The sequence below is a fragment of the Anabrus simplex genome, chromosome 2 (genome assembly GCF_040414725.1).
Source record: "Anabrus simplex isolate iqAnaSimp1 chromosome 2, ASM4041472v1, whole genome shotgun sequence".
In the NCBI taxonomy this organism is placed as follows: domain Eukaryota; kingdom Metazoa; phylum Arthropoda; class Insecta; order Orthoptera; family Tettigoniidae; genus Anabrus; species Anabrus simplex.
In genome coordinates, this window is record NC_090266.1 from 359,339,301 (window position 1) to 359,356,610 (window position 17,310).

Consider the following 17,310-nt stretch of genomic DNA (forward strand, 5'->3'; position numbering starts at 1 on the left):
TAGTTCATTTGAACGAAATGCCGCGAGGGCTGCTTGTATGAAGACAGCACAAATGAACTACCTCGTTCATTTGAATGACTTCGTTCATTTGAACGAAATGCCGCGAGAGCACAAATGAACTACCTCGTTTCGGACACTCCCGGCACTAAAAGCCATACGCCATTTCATTTTTTTACTACCTCGTTCATTTGAACGACAAATTAAGTACGCACGAAAATGGCCAATGGCGTGCCGTGTTAATGATCACATGACAGCACATTTCTCAACTGGCGATGGAGCAGGGAGAAGAGTTATAAAAAATTAGAAAGTTTACCTGTTTCTCTGTCTCTCGTACATGACTTTTCTCCACCTAGGCAGGCTGGCGGCGCCGCTGGGCACTGGACAGCTGTTTTCTGCTCGTGTTAGGCGGTCCGCAAGACGATGAAGTACCAAGTTCACAGAATGTCGTACTAGTCGCCTAGCTTTGTAACTGAGCGCATGTTGGTTCGAGTCCGGTCCTATGCAAGATAGGTCCACGAAACACGATGGGGTGATAATGTCGCTGGTTTACCTCTTATAACAACGATATCCCACTTACGTAAGCGTTCTATCATACACGACAGTTGTGGGGAATAATACACGGGCACCGGTAAATAAATACTCTGTCTACACACAAAATAAACAATGTCAACAACGAAATCACACGCATTTGGAGCGGAGTAGCAAAACCATGCTAGCACATGGTAACGGATACAAGACATCAGTACACATAAGTTACCTTAAGATGCGATTGACACAGAATACGCGAAAGTTTTCATCATTTCCACCATCATAAACCACATAAAAAATACGCCTTAAGAATATTTTCTCTAAACAAATACATCTTAAGCAAATAATACCGTAAACTACGCTAAGGTGAATCAGGAGTGAAAATTTGGCTATTTCCCTTCAAATAGGCCTATCAATATTTCAGTTTTGGGCTTTAAAAACTGTTCAGTTTCCCTGTATAAAAATGTAATTACTATCACCCTACCACCGTTTTTACAGCTCCAAGCCCAAAATTTAAATTTTAAAAGGAAGTGGTCATGTGTGTAACAAGTGCACTCATTCAATTGCTGTATTATAATAATAATACCGAGCTCGATAGCTGCAGTCGCGTAAATATGGCCAGTATCCAGTATTCGGGAGATAGTAGGTTCGAACCCCACTGTCGGTAGCCCTGAAGATGGTTTTCCGTGGTTTCCCATTTTCACACCAGCAAATGCTGGGGCTGTACCTTAATTAAGGCAACGACCGCTTCCTTCCTACTCCTAGTCCTTTCCTATCCCATAGTCGCCATAAGACCTATCTGTGTCGGTGTGACGTAAAGCAACTAGCAAAAATATAATAATAATAATAATAATAATAATAATAATAATAATAATAATAATAATAATAATAATAATAATAATAATAATAATGTCCACCTCTGTGGTGTGGTGCTTAACGTGATTAGCTGCCATCCCCGGAGGCCCCGATTGATTCCCTGCTCTGCCACGAAATTTGAAGAGTGGTACGAGGGCTGGAACGGGGTCCACTCAGCCTCGGGAGGTCAGCTGAGTAGAAGTGAGTTCGATTCCCACCTCAGCTATCCTCGAAGTGGTTTTCCGTGGTCTCCCCACTTCTCCTCCAGGCAAATGCCGGGATGGTATCTAACTTAAGGCCACGGCCGCTTCCTTCCCTCCTCCCTGTCTATCCCTTTTGATTCCCCCCCCCCTACTAGGCCCCTGTTCAGCATAACAGGTGAAGCCGCCTAGGCGAGGTCTAGTCCTCCTCCCCAGTTGTATCCCCCGACCAAAAGTCTCAAGCTCCGGAACGCTGCCCTGAGGCGGTAGAGGTGGGATCCCTCGCTGAGTCCGAGGGGAAAACCAACCCTGGAGGGTAAACAGATAAATAAATAAATAAATAAATTTATTTTATATTATTATTTTTAGTACGCTTCAGCTACCATGTACAGGCATTTTGATTTGACGTTCTGCTTTATTTCACCAGGAGGGTGATCTGACTGACTTAAGGTAAACACCATATGTGTTACCAGAGATCTTTTACATGCCGATATCGCACGATATAGTTTCGAACGGATTTCTTTCCGCCCTTCAAACATCCGAGTACTTCTGCCGGGTTTGAACCCCCAGTCTTGCGGATCGGAAGTAGACTACTGATCTACAGAGGGAGTTTTGCATTCCCATTAACCTATGTACGTATTTATTGTCACTTTGTCGCATACAAAATATTTTTCTATCATATTCCTTCGAAATTACCATACATTCTTATGATCAAGTGAATAGAGCAAAGAACTACGCTTTAACAATGGTGTGATGAAGACAAATTGAAATTGTGTATCTCCTACATTTCTTCCCTGACAACGAAACTATTAATTACGTCTGGGTTAAGAATCAGCTGACCGCATTTCAAGTTCATAAAGTCAGTCACAACTCACTGTAATATGTTGTAATATTAATGGGGAATGTTTATCGATGAGGGAATTAGATTTTTCATACCAATAGAGCATATCAAAAGTTAATGGGCTTCTGATAAATTCACGTGCATACACCCTATCATCGTCAGTGGATAGGGCCTGACACATTCCACTCTGATGAGTGTAATGTCAGGCCTAAGACGAAACTCTAGTTTTATACAGCAAACGCCTTAAAGGACTTACATCTGACATTTTATTAGTTAGCTATTCAGGAACATCCCTTATTAACAGGACGTTTCATATGATTCGTCCTCCCAGCTCTTTAACAGATAAAAAGGACAATTATCACCTTAGTGCAATGTTTTCCCGTGTATAAAGGCAGTAAATACAGTAGCTTCTTCTCTCTCAAACAGCTGATTCATACGCCCCTTAAAACCACCGAGCTTTAAACAACGTAGGAGGTGGGGTGGGGTCAAGGCTGAATGGTTTGCCATTCAATTAAAGGAAGACGAAGACGTACGCAAGTACCATCTGTTGTAAAATTTACGTACTAGCTCGCGTGTGGTACGGTAAACTACCTCTCCTCACGCCGCTTGTGCTGTTGCCAAGAGAGCTCATAATAAACTACCTCGTTCATTTGAACGACGTGCCACGAGAGCGTTTCCATGAAGACAGCACAAATGAACTACCTCGTTCATTTGAACGACTTCGTTCGTTTGAACGACTTCGTTTATTTGAACGAAATGACGCGAGAGCACAAATGAACTACCTCGTTCATTTGAACGACAAAATAAGCTCGTTCAAAAATGACCAATGGCGTGCCATGTTAATGGTCACGTGACAGCACATTTCACACCTGCTTATGAACTACCTCGTTCATTTGAACTAGTTCATTTGAACGACTCCAGGCGATGAACGGTATCGAATGAACTAGTTCAAGCAAATGAACTGGCTGGCAGAGTCCTGCGGAGCGGCCCAACCCATGAGCTGCTTCGGTGATAAACGGCAATGGGCTTTCCAAAGCTCGAACATACGAAGCCCGTGACGTCATCGCACGGGCCGGGCTGGGCAGCGCTATGTCGTGCGTACGCGGTGAGCCAAGGGCAGCGCTGTGGTAGTACTATGGGCTGACTGCTTCGATGTGTACAGTGTACTGCGTGTTAGCGGAGTGTTGTCTTACGTTCGAGTGGAGACGATCAGGTCTGCTGTGCTTTTCTGTTTGACTTCGCCCGTCTATCCTGTTATTGGAAATGAGTGCGGAGTGTGGTTCCAAACGAAAAGAAACCGTGGCAAGAAAACGTGAAGTGAAAGAAAAACTAGAAACCGGACAATACAAGACTTCTGAACCGGACCCTAACCTTAGAAGTCGTATTTGGTCGGTATTCAAGCCTGTTGTTGACAGTGATGGAAGAGACGTTAATTTTGTGTGCTGCACGATCTGCGGTGAACTGTATGTACACACTAAAGGGTTGACAGGCACGTCACACATTTCCCGTCATCCGTGTGTATCTAACAACAAATCATCTCCCGTAAAAGAACATCGTCTTCCTAAACCTGCCCAGGACTTGATTGTTGCTAAATGTGTTGCTTTGTGTGCTCGAGACTTAAGGTCGTATGAGACAGTCGGAGGTGATGGCTTTCTGGATCTCGCTCAGACATTGGTTGACACTGGATCGGTGTATGGAAAGGTATCCGTAACAGATATCATACCTCATCCAACAACCGTCTCCCGACACATAGCAGAAAGTGCTAAACGTCTACGGGATTCAATTATGCCGGAGGTACTCGACCTTATAAGTAGAAGGGAATGCGCAGCCACCACGGATATGTGGACATGTAGCACAAAAAGGAACCATTACTTAACGTGCACGATTTCTTATTTTGTTCAATGGGAACTCAAGTCTCGTGTCTTGTTCACGACCAGGTTTCCAGACGAGCCTAAAACAAGTGATAATATTAAAAGAGAATTGGTGAGACGATTTAGGGTCCTAGGTGTCACCGAGACCGTTCTTAAAGACGTGCCTTTTACAACTGATCAGGGTGCCAACATAATTGCCGCACTGCGTGATTATACGAGGCTGAATTGCGCCTGTCATATGCTCAACACGGTGCTACGAAATGCGTTCAATCCTCAGTTTATATCAGTTCGTTGCCCTCACATTGATACCCTTATGTCTGCGACGAAAGGACTTGTTACATACGTAAAACAAAGTGGCCTATTGAACGCTCTTGAAAAATCATTGCAACAATCCAACGACACTCGCTGGAACACTCGTTTAACTATGCTAGAATCTGTGCAATGTCAGTATTCGGCTTTGTGGGAAAAACTAGCTGAAAAAGGACAGACAAATCATATGGATGGAATCGATATCAAGCTGTTGAACGACGTGATCGCACTCCTTCAGGTATGTATTTTGTTATGTAGCCTTCTACATTTTTTTGATTTGCCATTAGTAATACCGGGCAGTTTAAATTGTTTCCATTTGGTGAATTTATTACACATCTTATGTAAGCCTATTTTACAGCCCTTCAAGGAAGCATCAAAAGAATTGGAATGCGAGAAGTCACCCACACTGCACCTTGTCTTACCATGGAAAATGACGCTCCTACAGCATCTGACTCAGGAACCTAATACCGGGGAGGCTTCTGAAATAGAACTTTTGCGGAACCACATCAAATTGTATATGGAAGAGAAGTTCATCATTCACAAGTACCATAAGGTAGCAACGTTTCTGTGGGCACCATTTCGCCATCTGAAAATGATGCCTGACAATGAAAGGTGTGATGTAACAGCGGAGGTAAGGCACGTGATGCACTAATTTGAATATTAACCTATGTGTTCTTCAGGATAGTAGTTTGTTCAAAAATCAGATGTGTAAGTACTTTCTTTGATTCTAACTAATTCCACATTTCTTGCGTGCAAATAGCGTAAGAGTTGATACAATACGTACCAATTCCTACACCTTCTCACCTACTAGCAGCCACTGTTTGCGTAATATTTTTACCTCATACAACGCCCTCTGATGCCGACTTACCGAGCTCGATAGCTGCAGTCGCTTAAGTGCGGCCAGTATCCAGTAATCGGGAGATAGTGGGTTCGAGTCCCACTGTCGGCAGCCCTGAATATGGTTTTCCGTGGTTTCCCATTTTCACACCAGGCAAATGTACCTTAATTAAGGCCACGCCCGCTTCCTTCCGATTCCTAGGCCTTTCCTATCCCATCGTCACCATAAGACCTATCTGTGTCGGTGCGACGTAAAGCAAATGGTAAAAACAAAACGAGATGCCGACTTATATAGCGACTTATTTGATTTTTCTCTTCCTTTTTTTAGGTAAAAAGCCTTATGATGGACGAGACGTTCATGAATGACGACCATTCTAATCTTCCGGGGTCATCAAACTCCACGACTATGCCACAACCTGCCAAAGTAATGAAGTTTGCTTCGTGGGCTGACGTTGATGATGGTCCTACTCCAACAGATGAGCTGGAAAGATATTTAAGGCAAAATTGTGGAATGGAAGAAGATATAGCATCCTACTGGAGAACAAATGGACAAAACTATCCGAAACTTCACCAGATCGCTAAAAAGGTATTATGTATACAAGCGTCAAGTTCAGCTTCAGAGAGGAATTTCAGTTCAGCGGGCTTCATTCTCAACGCACGACGGTCTCATCTACACCCCGACAATGTTGATGCCCTCCTTTTCATTCACAGCAATTCCGCCACCAATTATCAGTGACCAATAAACTACTCACACTAATTAAAAGTAATGTTCAGGTTTGTTTTTGTCGTTGGCATATTGCACGTCATTTCAGTTTGTATTGTAGTATAAGTTACACGCAAATGAGGCCCCATGCTTCGTGTTATTTAGATTCATTTTCAGTTAACTTGTTATCAATTGCAGATGAATATTAGTTTAAAATAAAGTTTGTGTTTGTTTTCAATTATTATTATTATTATTATTATTATTATTATTATTATTATTATTATTATTATTATTATTATTATTATTATAGTGCAGGAGAAATATCTACCGTTTAATTTCAAAATGCGATTAGTCTACTTTGCAATATGTTAGTAGCGTACGGAATTCGTACAGTGAATGATCCGCATAGTTGCGTGACGTGAACATTTCGTTGTGCACAGCGCACATGTTATTGTGGAGAACTACTCAAGGTTATTCCCTGGAGCCCGCCCAGTGCGGTGGACTGCGGTGGGCCGTATAAGCCCAGTGCTGTGGGCCAGTACGCTGCCGCGTCAGAAAGAGAAAGGCACTGCACGGGCTGGGCTGCCGGAGCCCGTGGGTTCGAAGTGCTGCGCGGTGGGTCTGGCTGCAGGAGTCTGCTGGCTGGACCCATCCCTAGCGATGTGTTGTCATGGCCATTACTGCGCCATCTCTGATGGGACAGTTGTACTATGTAGCTCTCGCCAATTTGACTGCAAGGGAAGAATAAGAATGTGTAGGGGTGGGAACAGAGCATTCAAGGACGAGCTACCCACAAAACGAGTCTATATGCCGCAGGGTGTGAGGGAAGGAGGAACTTCCACTACATTCGTTGCTTCTGAAACTCCGATATTCTTTGTTCTTCAGAGTTAATGTCGACTCCTGACTAGTAACTTATTGCCAGTTAAGATCTTTGGTGAGAAAATGTCACTGTTTCATTAATTGCTGTGGTTAAACATTAATTAGTTGTAGTCCAAAATGCCAATAGGCCTACATAGAATTTCACGCTAGTGGTGAAAGCCTAACACGTTATATTAAATAAATGATTATAATAATTTAGCCTACTATTATTGCCTTATCTTCTGTTCTCGCTACTAGATCAGTTTGATATAATACCGACATATATACGAGTAACTCCTTTATGTAATATATTTTGTTTATGAGAAAAACCTTGTACAATATGTAACAGTAATACTGGAAAATGAAAGCAACTACGACATCGTTGAAGAGTTGAAACATGTCGCGTATGGTCATAGTTTACTTTCACGCAAGTAGGTCCGCAAAGTGTGCAATTAAACGTGCGTTGAGTGGTCTTGGTCCCGTACCTGCTCTCAGGCTTCATTTTGTTCCTCAGAACACAGCAAATTCCTTATTTCACCTCCAAACTTGCTGCTCCGCTGAGGTTTATGCCGACAGTTGGCAATTACCAGTGCTTTGGAACGATTGACTTGGCGCGACAATCACTTGGTGAGATTCGAAAAATGTTTATTAACAAAATTGTAATATTCGAGTTAAAATAATTAATTCGGAAATCACTTCACCCCCCCTGATAAAGCCCCACGCCCCCCTAGGGGGGCGCGCCCCCCAGGTTGGGAACCCCTGGTCTAAAATAATAAGATTGTTTAAATGAGAATGATATTCAAAACAATATCTAATTATTAAATATCAATTTGGGAAATGTTCTTAACACGATATATTATATTTTTGAAATATTCGTTATATGTCTTCCTGCATTAGAAGATTTTACAGAAAACATGTTACGATGGGCATTAGGAATAATGTTAGTAAGACGTATAATGTGATCATTAATGGAAATGTAACTACAGAGTTTATGAAACTCAGATCAGTCTCGGGTGATGTCATCTGGCATGGGCTGGAACAAATTTGTTATTTTCCTTTGTTTAACTGAGTCATACCCTTAGTTTTAGCAATACGAAAGGAATAGTGGTATGAGCGATGTTATTAACACCATGCTTTATGCAGTCAAACCAATCCTGTTATGAATAGTGTGAATACCATCACTCATAGGATCGGTTGGTGTACATATCAATGGGCTTTGCACACTGTTATGTAACAACACCTTCTGCTTCAGTGAAGAAAACAACAGGAAACTACATAATTTCTCATTCCCCTAGTATTACTTTTCAGTGACGCCTAGGATATGTATCACAGCTTGCGTTGTAGTTGTTGAAGATCCAAGCAACTTTCGTGTTTACGACCAAACATATGCACATACCAGTAATAGAAGGTGAAAATGTTTTTTGGTTTGTCGAGCAGAACCTATGTTATAAATAAAAGTTCAGACTTACGAACTGAATTAAAATGTTACAGAGTTTCACATTCCAAGAAAGTAGAACGGAGAAATGTTCTTGGAAAGTTGAAAAAACACTCATCAAATATTTTGTATCACATCTGTATGCAGTCTTCGTGTCTTACTGTCTGGAATATTCATCACAGACTAGAAAGGCGACCCTTAGGGTATTTCTAAACATACTCACATCTGTAAGTAGCCCTGGTATCGTGCTCTGAACAGTACGGAGAAAGTTCATTATAACATTTGAATGTGGCTGCGTAATCACTTTACGTCAAGAATTATCAACAAGTTAAATTAAATCAAAACGATGTGGTTCGGATATGCAATATTTTCAAAACAGCAGGTAGTAGAACTGCAGAGGCCAACCAGCTTTCCATAGTTACAGTCGATGGCCGCTATCGCAGACTGCTGGCTCAATGGAACTAGGATTTCATTCGACATTTGTTGTGGCTATTGGACGTCGAGTATCCAATCAAACCGTTCATAGCAGGCTGTATTATGCCAATGTGCAGTATCGAGTGTCTCCTCGTACACCGCGACAACATGCATCTCACTACAGATGGGCAAGAAATACCGCTAAATGGACTCGACAGAATTGGCATAGGGTTTACCGACGAATATGATGCTTTTCTGAACCCAGACGACGTGTTTGTAGGGGTAGTAATGCTCGTCTCAAACACTATGGCTGGCATGTGCAGCAAGATGGTCGCTCATTATTGTTGTGGGGTGGCATAGTACAGGTTCACTCTAAAATATCATGGTTGTCCAAGCCACACTAAAATCTCTAAAGAATGGGAACGACATTCCCAACCAATAGCGGAATACCATCACATGCATTTCGGAGGCCACATAATCCTAACGGAAGATAACTCCGTGTCAATCGTCCATTTATTTTTAACGCTTTTTTTCAAGTTGCTTTACGTCGCACTGACACAGATAGGTCTTACAGAGATGATGGAAAAGGAAGGGGCTATGTGTGGGAAAGAAGCGATCGTGGTCTTAATTAAGGTGCAACTCCAGCATTTGCCTGGTATGAAAATGGAAAACGACGGAAAACCATCTTCAGGATTGCCGACAGTGTGGTTCGAAGATATCTTCTTTTGTTATACTGGTATCATTCAGATGGAGTGGCCTAAATGCCCATGAATCCCACTGAACATGCATGGGAGAGGTTGAAGTGTTTATGAACGTCCTGACCTACCACGTAATCTGCAACTTACGCAGAATCGCCAGTTTTGAATGGGATGAATTCGAAAAAACATTGTTCGAATAAAAAGTAAAGTGCATTCTATTGTGGAAACTGTGTGTTAAGGAACATAGTGGTATGAAACGATTAGGTTCAGCTGAACACAAAGATATCAGAAAAATATACTATGTACCCAAACCCCTTAAAATATTGACAAATTACACTCAAGCTCAATATGTGAGTTGTTAATACAACACATTTATAAGTTTTTAACATCCTCCTAACTACTACCGGTCTTAAAATAAAACGAAGTGTGAGTAATTTGTCGTAAACCAGAATTCTAAGGCTTGCACCTCATCAAACTCCACTCATGTTTCTAAAGAATTAAATCTATGATCCACAGGAAACCTTAATCTGAAACTAGCACACGATAGCCACCAGAAGAGCAGCACTTCGTGCACTTGGTCTTGTAACGATTCCCTCCCTTGGTGGGGTGATGTGGTTAACATGTACAACGGCCACTTCACCTACTCTGTTAATACATAATGTTAAAAACATAAAAACTATCTGGAAATGAATATCCATCAGTCTTGTGGGATCTAATTATGTAGTAATTGTCTTATTTATATTTTCAGATATAAACGAATGTGCTTATGAAGACCTGCAGACAGAACATTGCGAGCTTGGCTGTGTCAACACAATCGGATCGTATCACTGCCTAGAGAAGGAGGACGATTCCAGTGCTCTACAGCACACAGCAACAGAGTTACCGGTTACATGTCCGGAGGGAATGAGGCAGATGCTGGATGGAAATTGTGAGGATATTGATGAATGTGAAGAAAAAATTAGTGGATGTACTCAAAGTTGCTTGAACACCAATGGCAGCTTCCAGTGTATTTGTGGCTTAGGTTTTTCACTCTCTTCGGACAATAAGACGTGTGTTGGTAAGTGTTATTGGGAATCCTATTTTTAATCTTGCACTTCATAAAATGGATTTGATTACTGAAATAGCCTGTGCGATAGTATTCTAAATCCCGTTTTTGTAAATTCTCAGATACAGGAACATCTTTTATTCTCGATTTCAGTAAGTTATTCCTTACGCGCAAGTTGTCTATCGCCGTTGCAGCTTAAGAAAGGAATATTTGACCATTTCATCGTAAAACTACCGTTCCGCACCATTATTGGTGTTATTTTCTACCACATTCGACGTAAAATGACGGATAATTTCCGATCAGAATTTTAAGCCTATTATTTCACGTAGCTGTATTTAATGACACCAGCGAGTCAAGAAAATAACGTATATATTGTAATGGGCGTGACTGCTTACCTCGGAAGCAGACGAGAGCTCTTACAACGTTTAAAGGTTTAAAGTAGATGATAAAAATATAAAGTGATCTCTTACATACAGTAAAACATACAAGGTATATTCCCGAAATGCTGGACTGCTAATATTATGAAATCAAATATGTCGGAAAGTTGAACTATAATCAATACTTACGATATTGTACCCATTTTAGCTGATTTTATGAGCCTAAATGGATATCAGTGTAATAATTAATACGACACGAAACACAGCTGTAAGTAGTGAATATTCTACTAATTTTATTTGTCTTTACGTAGACATATTTTTGGGTCTTGAAGTAGAAATCTGTTCAGCACGACTGTACAGTGAACGACAGTATAATAATAATAATAATAATAATAATAATAATAATAATAATAATAATAATAATAATAATAATAATAATAATAATAATAATAATTATTATTTAATTTATTTATTTATTTATTATATTATTATTAATAATAATTATTATTTATTTATTTATTATTTATTAATGCCTTTGCTGGCGAGATGTATTATTTACAGTGCGCTATGTCTTCTGGTATGTGCTACATTAAATTTGTTACTTTCATTGACCTGTCTCAGTCTCATCCTTGGCTTTGACAATATGAAAGTGACAAGTATGAGTGATGCTAGTAATACCATTGCTTATGCAGCCAGTCCCTGTTATGGTGTGAAAATATCGCTCATAGGGTCGGTTGGTGCATGCATTTCAGTGGGCTTGGCAGACTGATATGTAATAGCAACAGCTGGCTCGGTGAGGAAAGCAACGGGAAACTACCTCACTCCTCATTTCCCTAGTATGCCTCTTCAGTGACGCCTAGGCTATTTATGACAGCTGTTGGCGGAGCTGCAGAGGATCAAACCAGCCTTCGGGCTGAATACCCAACATACATACATATTATTATTATTATTATTATTATTATTATTATTATTATTATTATTATTATTATTATTATTATTATTATTATTATTATTATTTATTGCTAGCATGGTGCAGCCCTTTTAAGACGGACCCTCCGACGAGTGTAGGTGGCATCTACTATAAACGGGAAAGTACGCGTTATTGTAGTGGTTGGTAGTGTCAAGTGTGGTGAGCGAGATGCAGGGATTTCGGGCAAAGTACAAACTCCACGCCCCGGATCCAGGTGAATTAACCATTTTAAAGTTAGAATATTCGACTCAGCCAGGAATCAAACCCGTCACCTTCTGAAAAGAAGGTGATTATGCTGACCATTCAGCCAAGGAGCCGGACTAAAGGATAGGATTATTTTTTGTTAGTGGCTTTACGTCACACCGACACGGATAGGTCTTATGGCGACGATGGGATAGGAAAGGGCTAGGAGTTGGAAGGAATCGGCCATGGCCTTAATTAAGGTACAGCCCCAGCATTTGCATGGTGTGAAAATGGGAAACCATGGAAAATCATCTTCAGGGCTGCCGACAGTGGGACTCGAACCCACTATCTTCCGGATGCAAGCACACAGCCGCCCCTAACCCGTAGCAAGCACATTCGAAGAATGACGCATTTGTGCAGTTGAGAGTGCCCCAACATTACGTTGTCAGTAGCAATGCAATTTTCTTCCAGGCATCCTTAATCACATTATTGAATATGGGAAACTGAAGTGATGATGGATAAGCACACGAAGTTTGATGATAGCGTTACGGCTCCGGACATCAGTATCAGTATCAACATCAAATCAGTCAACCCAAGCGCTCTAGCTTTAGTGCACGTCCACAGCTTTATATCAACATTATGCACAGCCATTAGGTCAACCCTTGTCACTTGAAAATCAGACCAAACGGACACCAGTATGATCTTGTGATTATCACGTTTTATTCGTTGTTCATAATATCTCGGAAAATGAGATGGGTTTTTGCCCTTGACCCTGCTGAAGTGATGGATAGTTGTTTTCAATGCTCATACTTAGCTTTTAGAGTCAATTACCTTAATAATAATAATAATAATAATAATAATAATAATAATAATAATAATAATAATAATAAAGTCCGTCTCTGTGGTGTAGTGGTGTACTTGCCAGCCCTGGAGGCCCGGGGTTGATTCCCGGCTCTGCCACGAAATTTGAAAAGTGGTACGAGCGGCTGTAACGCTGTCCACTCAGCCTCGGGAGGTCAGCCGAGTATACGGGGGTTCGATTCCCAACTCACCCATTTCTCCTCAAGGCAAATGCCGGGATGGTACCTAACTTAAGGCCACGGCTGCTTCCTTCCCTCTTACCTCTTCCAATCTTCCCATCCCTCACATGGTCCCTGTTCAGCATAGCCGATGAGGCTGCCTGGGGAGGTACTGGTCCTCCACCCCAGTTTGATCCCCCGACGCAAAGTCTCACGCTCAAGGACATTGCCCTTGAGGCGGTAGAGGTGAGATCCTTCGCCGAGTCCAAGGGAAAAACGAACCGCGGAGGATAAACGGATTAAGAAGGAAAGAAAGTATATTATTATTATTATTATTATTATTATTATTATTATTATTATTATTATTATTATTAATATTATTATTATTATTATTATTATTATTATTATTATTTTATTGGATTTACGTCCTACTAAGTTCTTTTACGATTTCCGGAGACGTCCGTGTGCGGGAAGTTTGTCACACAGGAATTCTTAAACGTGCCGGTAAATTTGCCCACACGAGGCTGACGTGTTTGAGTACCTTCAAATACAACGGGACTGAGCAAGGGTCGAACCTTCAACCTTGAATTCAGAAAGTCACAGCTCCACCGCATGAGCTACTCAGCCCGCTCCATTAACTTCTTGACATAATCGAAAGGAACACAGTCTTTAGCTGCATCACCATTAAAAGGCTCATAAACAGGCTGGACATCAGTAGTTTTGAGGATGGTTGCATAGTTGTACTTCCTCTTAAGACAATAATCACCACCACCATCAGTAGTTACCTCGACAGTGTCCGGCTCCTTGGCTGAATGTTCAACGTAGTGGTCTAATGTTCGATTCCAGGCTGGGTCGGGGATTTAAACCTCGCCTGGTTACTTTATTTGCTGTGAGGGATGAGTGCTTGTGTTCAAGTGAAATGTATAAGCAAAATTCATCAAGTCAATTCATAATCCATAATAAGAAAAATAAAAAATTGTAGATTGCTGCAAGGTCGATAAGACCGAAAGCCAAATAAATAATTAAAACTTTAATAAGTTAGTTATCTCGAGAATTATATGTACCAGTTCTTCACTCTTCAGGATTTTAGTGATAGTGATGTCTTCAAGTTTGTTCAAGGTATCTTCCGGGTGACGTTGCGAGCAACCAGGCTCATGCGGCGGAGGACAATGATGTTGGTAAAATTACGCTTGAAGAACTGGAAAGGGTTGTAAATAAACTCCATTGTTATAAAGCAGCAGAAATAGATTAAATTAGACCTGAAATGCGGAAGTATAGTGGAAAGACATGTGTGAAATGGCTTCATGGAGTAATGAGATTAGCATGGTGTGCTGGTGGGTACCTTCAGATTGGACAAAAACAGTAATTGCACCTACCTAATAAGCACGGGAACAGGAAAGATTGCAGCCACTATCGAGGTATCTCATTGATCAGTATACTGGGCAGAATGTTCAGTAGTACCTTGGAAGGGAGGGTACAGTCAGTGGTTGAGGGGAAGACGGATGAAAACCAGTGTGATTTCAGACCACAGAGGGGCTGTCAGAATCAGATTTTCAGTATGAACCAGATAATACAAGAAGGCTACGTGTAGAATGTAGAACGTTAGTGCCAGTACCTGTTTATTTCGGAAACTTGCCTGATATGCAGGAGTTATGTTGTTTACTACTCCCTGAATTCTGCTGAGGAGTAGGCATTCAAGAGTTTCAAACAAATACTGAACGGTGCTATTGGTCTGTAACTTGAGGCATCGTTTTGCGATTTTCCAGATTTGAGGACTGCTACGGTATAGTGGCCACGTTATAACTCTGCCGCTGAGCAACGTCACTGGTTGTCACAAGATAATGCAGAGAGAATGGCAGTCTACTAGCATATATAAAATGTTTTCTCAAATCTATAGCACAAGTGTGAATAAAGCACTACTTGAAAGGTTGGCCTAATGTACTTTCGAGTCCCAGTTTCATAGGAAATGTCATTCGAATTGGAGTAACAGCGATTATAGTTGCTCGAACCTTCTAATTATTAGGAAGGCCACGGTTAGTACTTGCAAAGTTATAACGTGCCCACAGTATAAGCTACCTTTAACTCTGGAGAAATGTTCCCGGTGTTAAGGATGTTAGTGAAGAGTGTCTTTAGACATATTTTTCATGGCCTCAAATATGTCGAATAAACTCTGGGAATACTACATCTAATCCTGCTGTTTCCTCACTTTCAACATTTTGATGGCATTAACTACTTCTTTCTAACTGAATGGATGGGAGAATGTGATAGTGTCTTGCAGGTTACCAGGCATACCTTCTAGCTGGTTTTCTGTTAATATTTTTTGGTTAAGTCTATAGGGATTTTCTCGGCTCGTGATTTTATATGCAGTGCCATTTGACATTGTGTTATCCTTGGCTTCTGGTAGCAGATGTTTGGTGCAGTACCAGATTTTCTTAGCAGTGTTCATGCCTTCCTACTCCAGTGAGTGAAGTTGAGTTGAGAAATACATCTTTTGTCCATTTTTACTTTCTGCCGTCATTTTTTTCAACTAGTAGTATTTTCCCCAGTTGAAGGATCACCAATTCCCTGGTATTCTTCATACATTGTTTGTGTAGATTCACCCCAGCATGGTATATAGTGTTTTTCAAATCCTCGTCGTATGTTCCGGTTTGCTGCCCGAAAAACCTGTTGTACTTTCCTGCCATTGGAAGTACCCATCGTAGATAGCTGTCTACTTCCTTACTGTACTGTTCCCAGTTAGCTTTCTTTAAATGCCGTCTAGCATAGTCAATTGATCTTACATCTGGGATTTCAAGGCCAACACTGATAACTATAGGGCAGTGTTCGTTTTTGGGAATTGTTTTAGGACTTTCCTTGTGTGATTTAAGCGGAGTTTATTTTCGTTCATCTGTGGAGACAAAGACCAAGGCAGGGTTGTTGTCGGACTTCCTTGCGCCTGAGCGAAATATTTCGTTTTCTTTATCATCAACATTGAGCTGTAAGTCATGTCCTTCCCTCCGCATAGACACTTTCTCTCCACTTTTATCATTTTTTGTGTAGCCCCAGGATGTATGGCGGCTATTAAAGTCCTCTACAGAGATGTAAAAGGTAGGCACCAGACGTAGGGTCAGGTTGGCCATTTCATGTTGAGTGGTTGGGATATTGATGCATTGGTTGATTCTATGTCACTGCATTTTTGGCAGGTAACATCTTGATACCAAGTGAATTGATTTTTCCATAAAAAATTGATCCTTCGGTGGATGGCCGGAGCTTTGTTATCATTTTGTATCCTGGGATCTTTGCTATGATGTCAACACCGTCTTAAACCATCTGATTATCTTGCAAGGCTATAATGCCAATGTTATGATCGGTGTTAATTTGCTGAGATAATCACATTTCCCTTTTGGTAAGGCTTCTACGTTTAATTCGAGGATGCGGGCACTAGATCCCAAGCTTTTACGCATGTTAGCTCCAAAAAGTTCCGTTTTTAATGTTCCATTTGCACTGTTGTTTCGAATGACAGTGAGAGATCTGCGACCTAGGTCGGCCACTATATGTGTTGACTTAGCCGTCCTGCCTTGGCAATCCGTTGCCCAGGCAGAACCATCGTGGAGGTGGCCTACACGTCGTACCCCAGTGAATGATGAATTAGAAAGCAAGCAATGGAAATTTTCATTTTGGAAAGAGACCATTTACTTTTAAATTTATCGTAAAAATGTGCAAACAGAGTACTATCTTGATGTAACTGCTAACATTTCTACTTGTGTTCTCTTTTCTCTGTGTATAGATGGTGCCGAAGAAGCAGTTTGTCCTCCTCTTGATTCACCAGTACATGGCTACCTGGAATGTGCTCGCCATCTTCTTCGAATGAGGAAGTCCAGATACCCATGGATGAAGCGAGCCAGAGTGGTGAATCATGCTGGATCCGTCTGCCAGTTAAAGTGCCCACATGGCTACGTGCTAGAAGGAGAGTATCGGAAGACGTGTGGTCAAGACAGGAAATGGACAGGACCAGAACATGGCACATGTGTCCGTAAGTTACTTAATTTTAAGTTTGTTGCTGTTGTTAGCTGGCAAGTCTGCAACTGAGGAGCTTTAAATTAGCATACATGCAGAAAAATGACTGTAACGATTTTCTGATTAAAAATACGTTTAAATATACCGGGTGAGTCAGCCGCGCCTGATGCT

The 17,310-nt window shown here is 41.2% G+C and overlaps 1 protein-coding gene across 1 annotated transcript in view; it reads left to right on the forward strand.

Moving 5' to 3' along the window:
- The window catches only part of LOC136862829 (uncharacterized), a 148,608-nt gene that overhangs the window by 67,938 nt on the left and 63,360 nt on the right, over nt 1-17,310 (forward strand). Inside the window, exons 7-8 of the mRNA XM_067139093.2 lie at nt 10,298-10,606; nt 16,910-17,155. Of these exons, the coding sequence (XP_066995194.2) occupies nt 10,298-10,606; nt 16,910-17,155 (555 nt within the window). The remainder of the gene's footprint in view (nt 1-10,297; nt 10,607-16,909; nt 17,156-17,310) is intronic.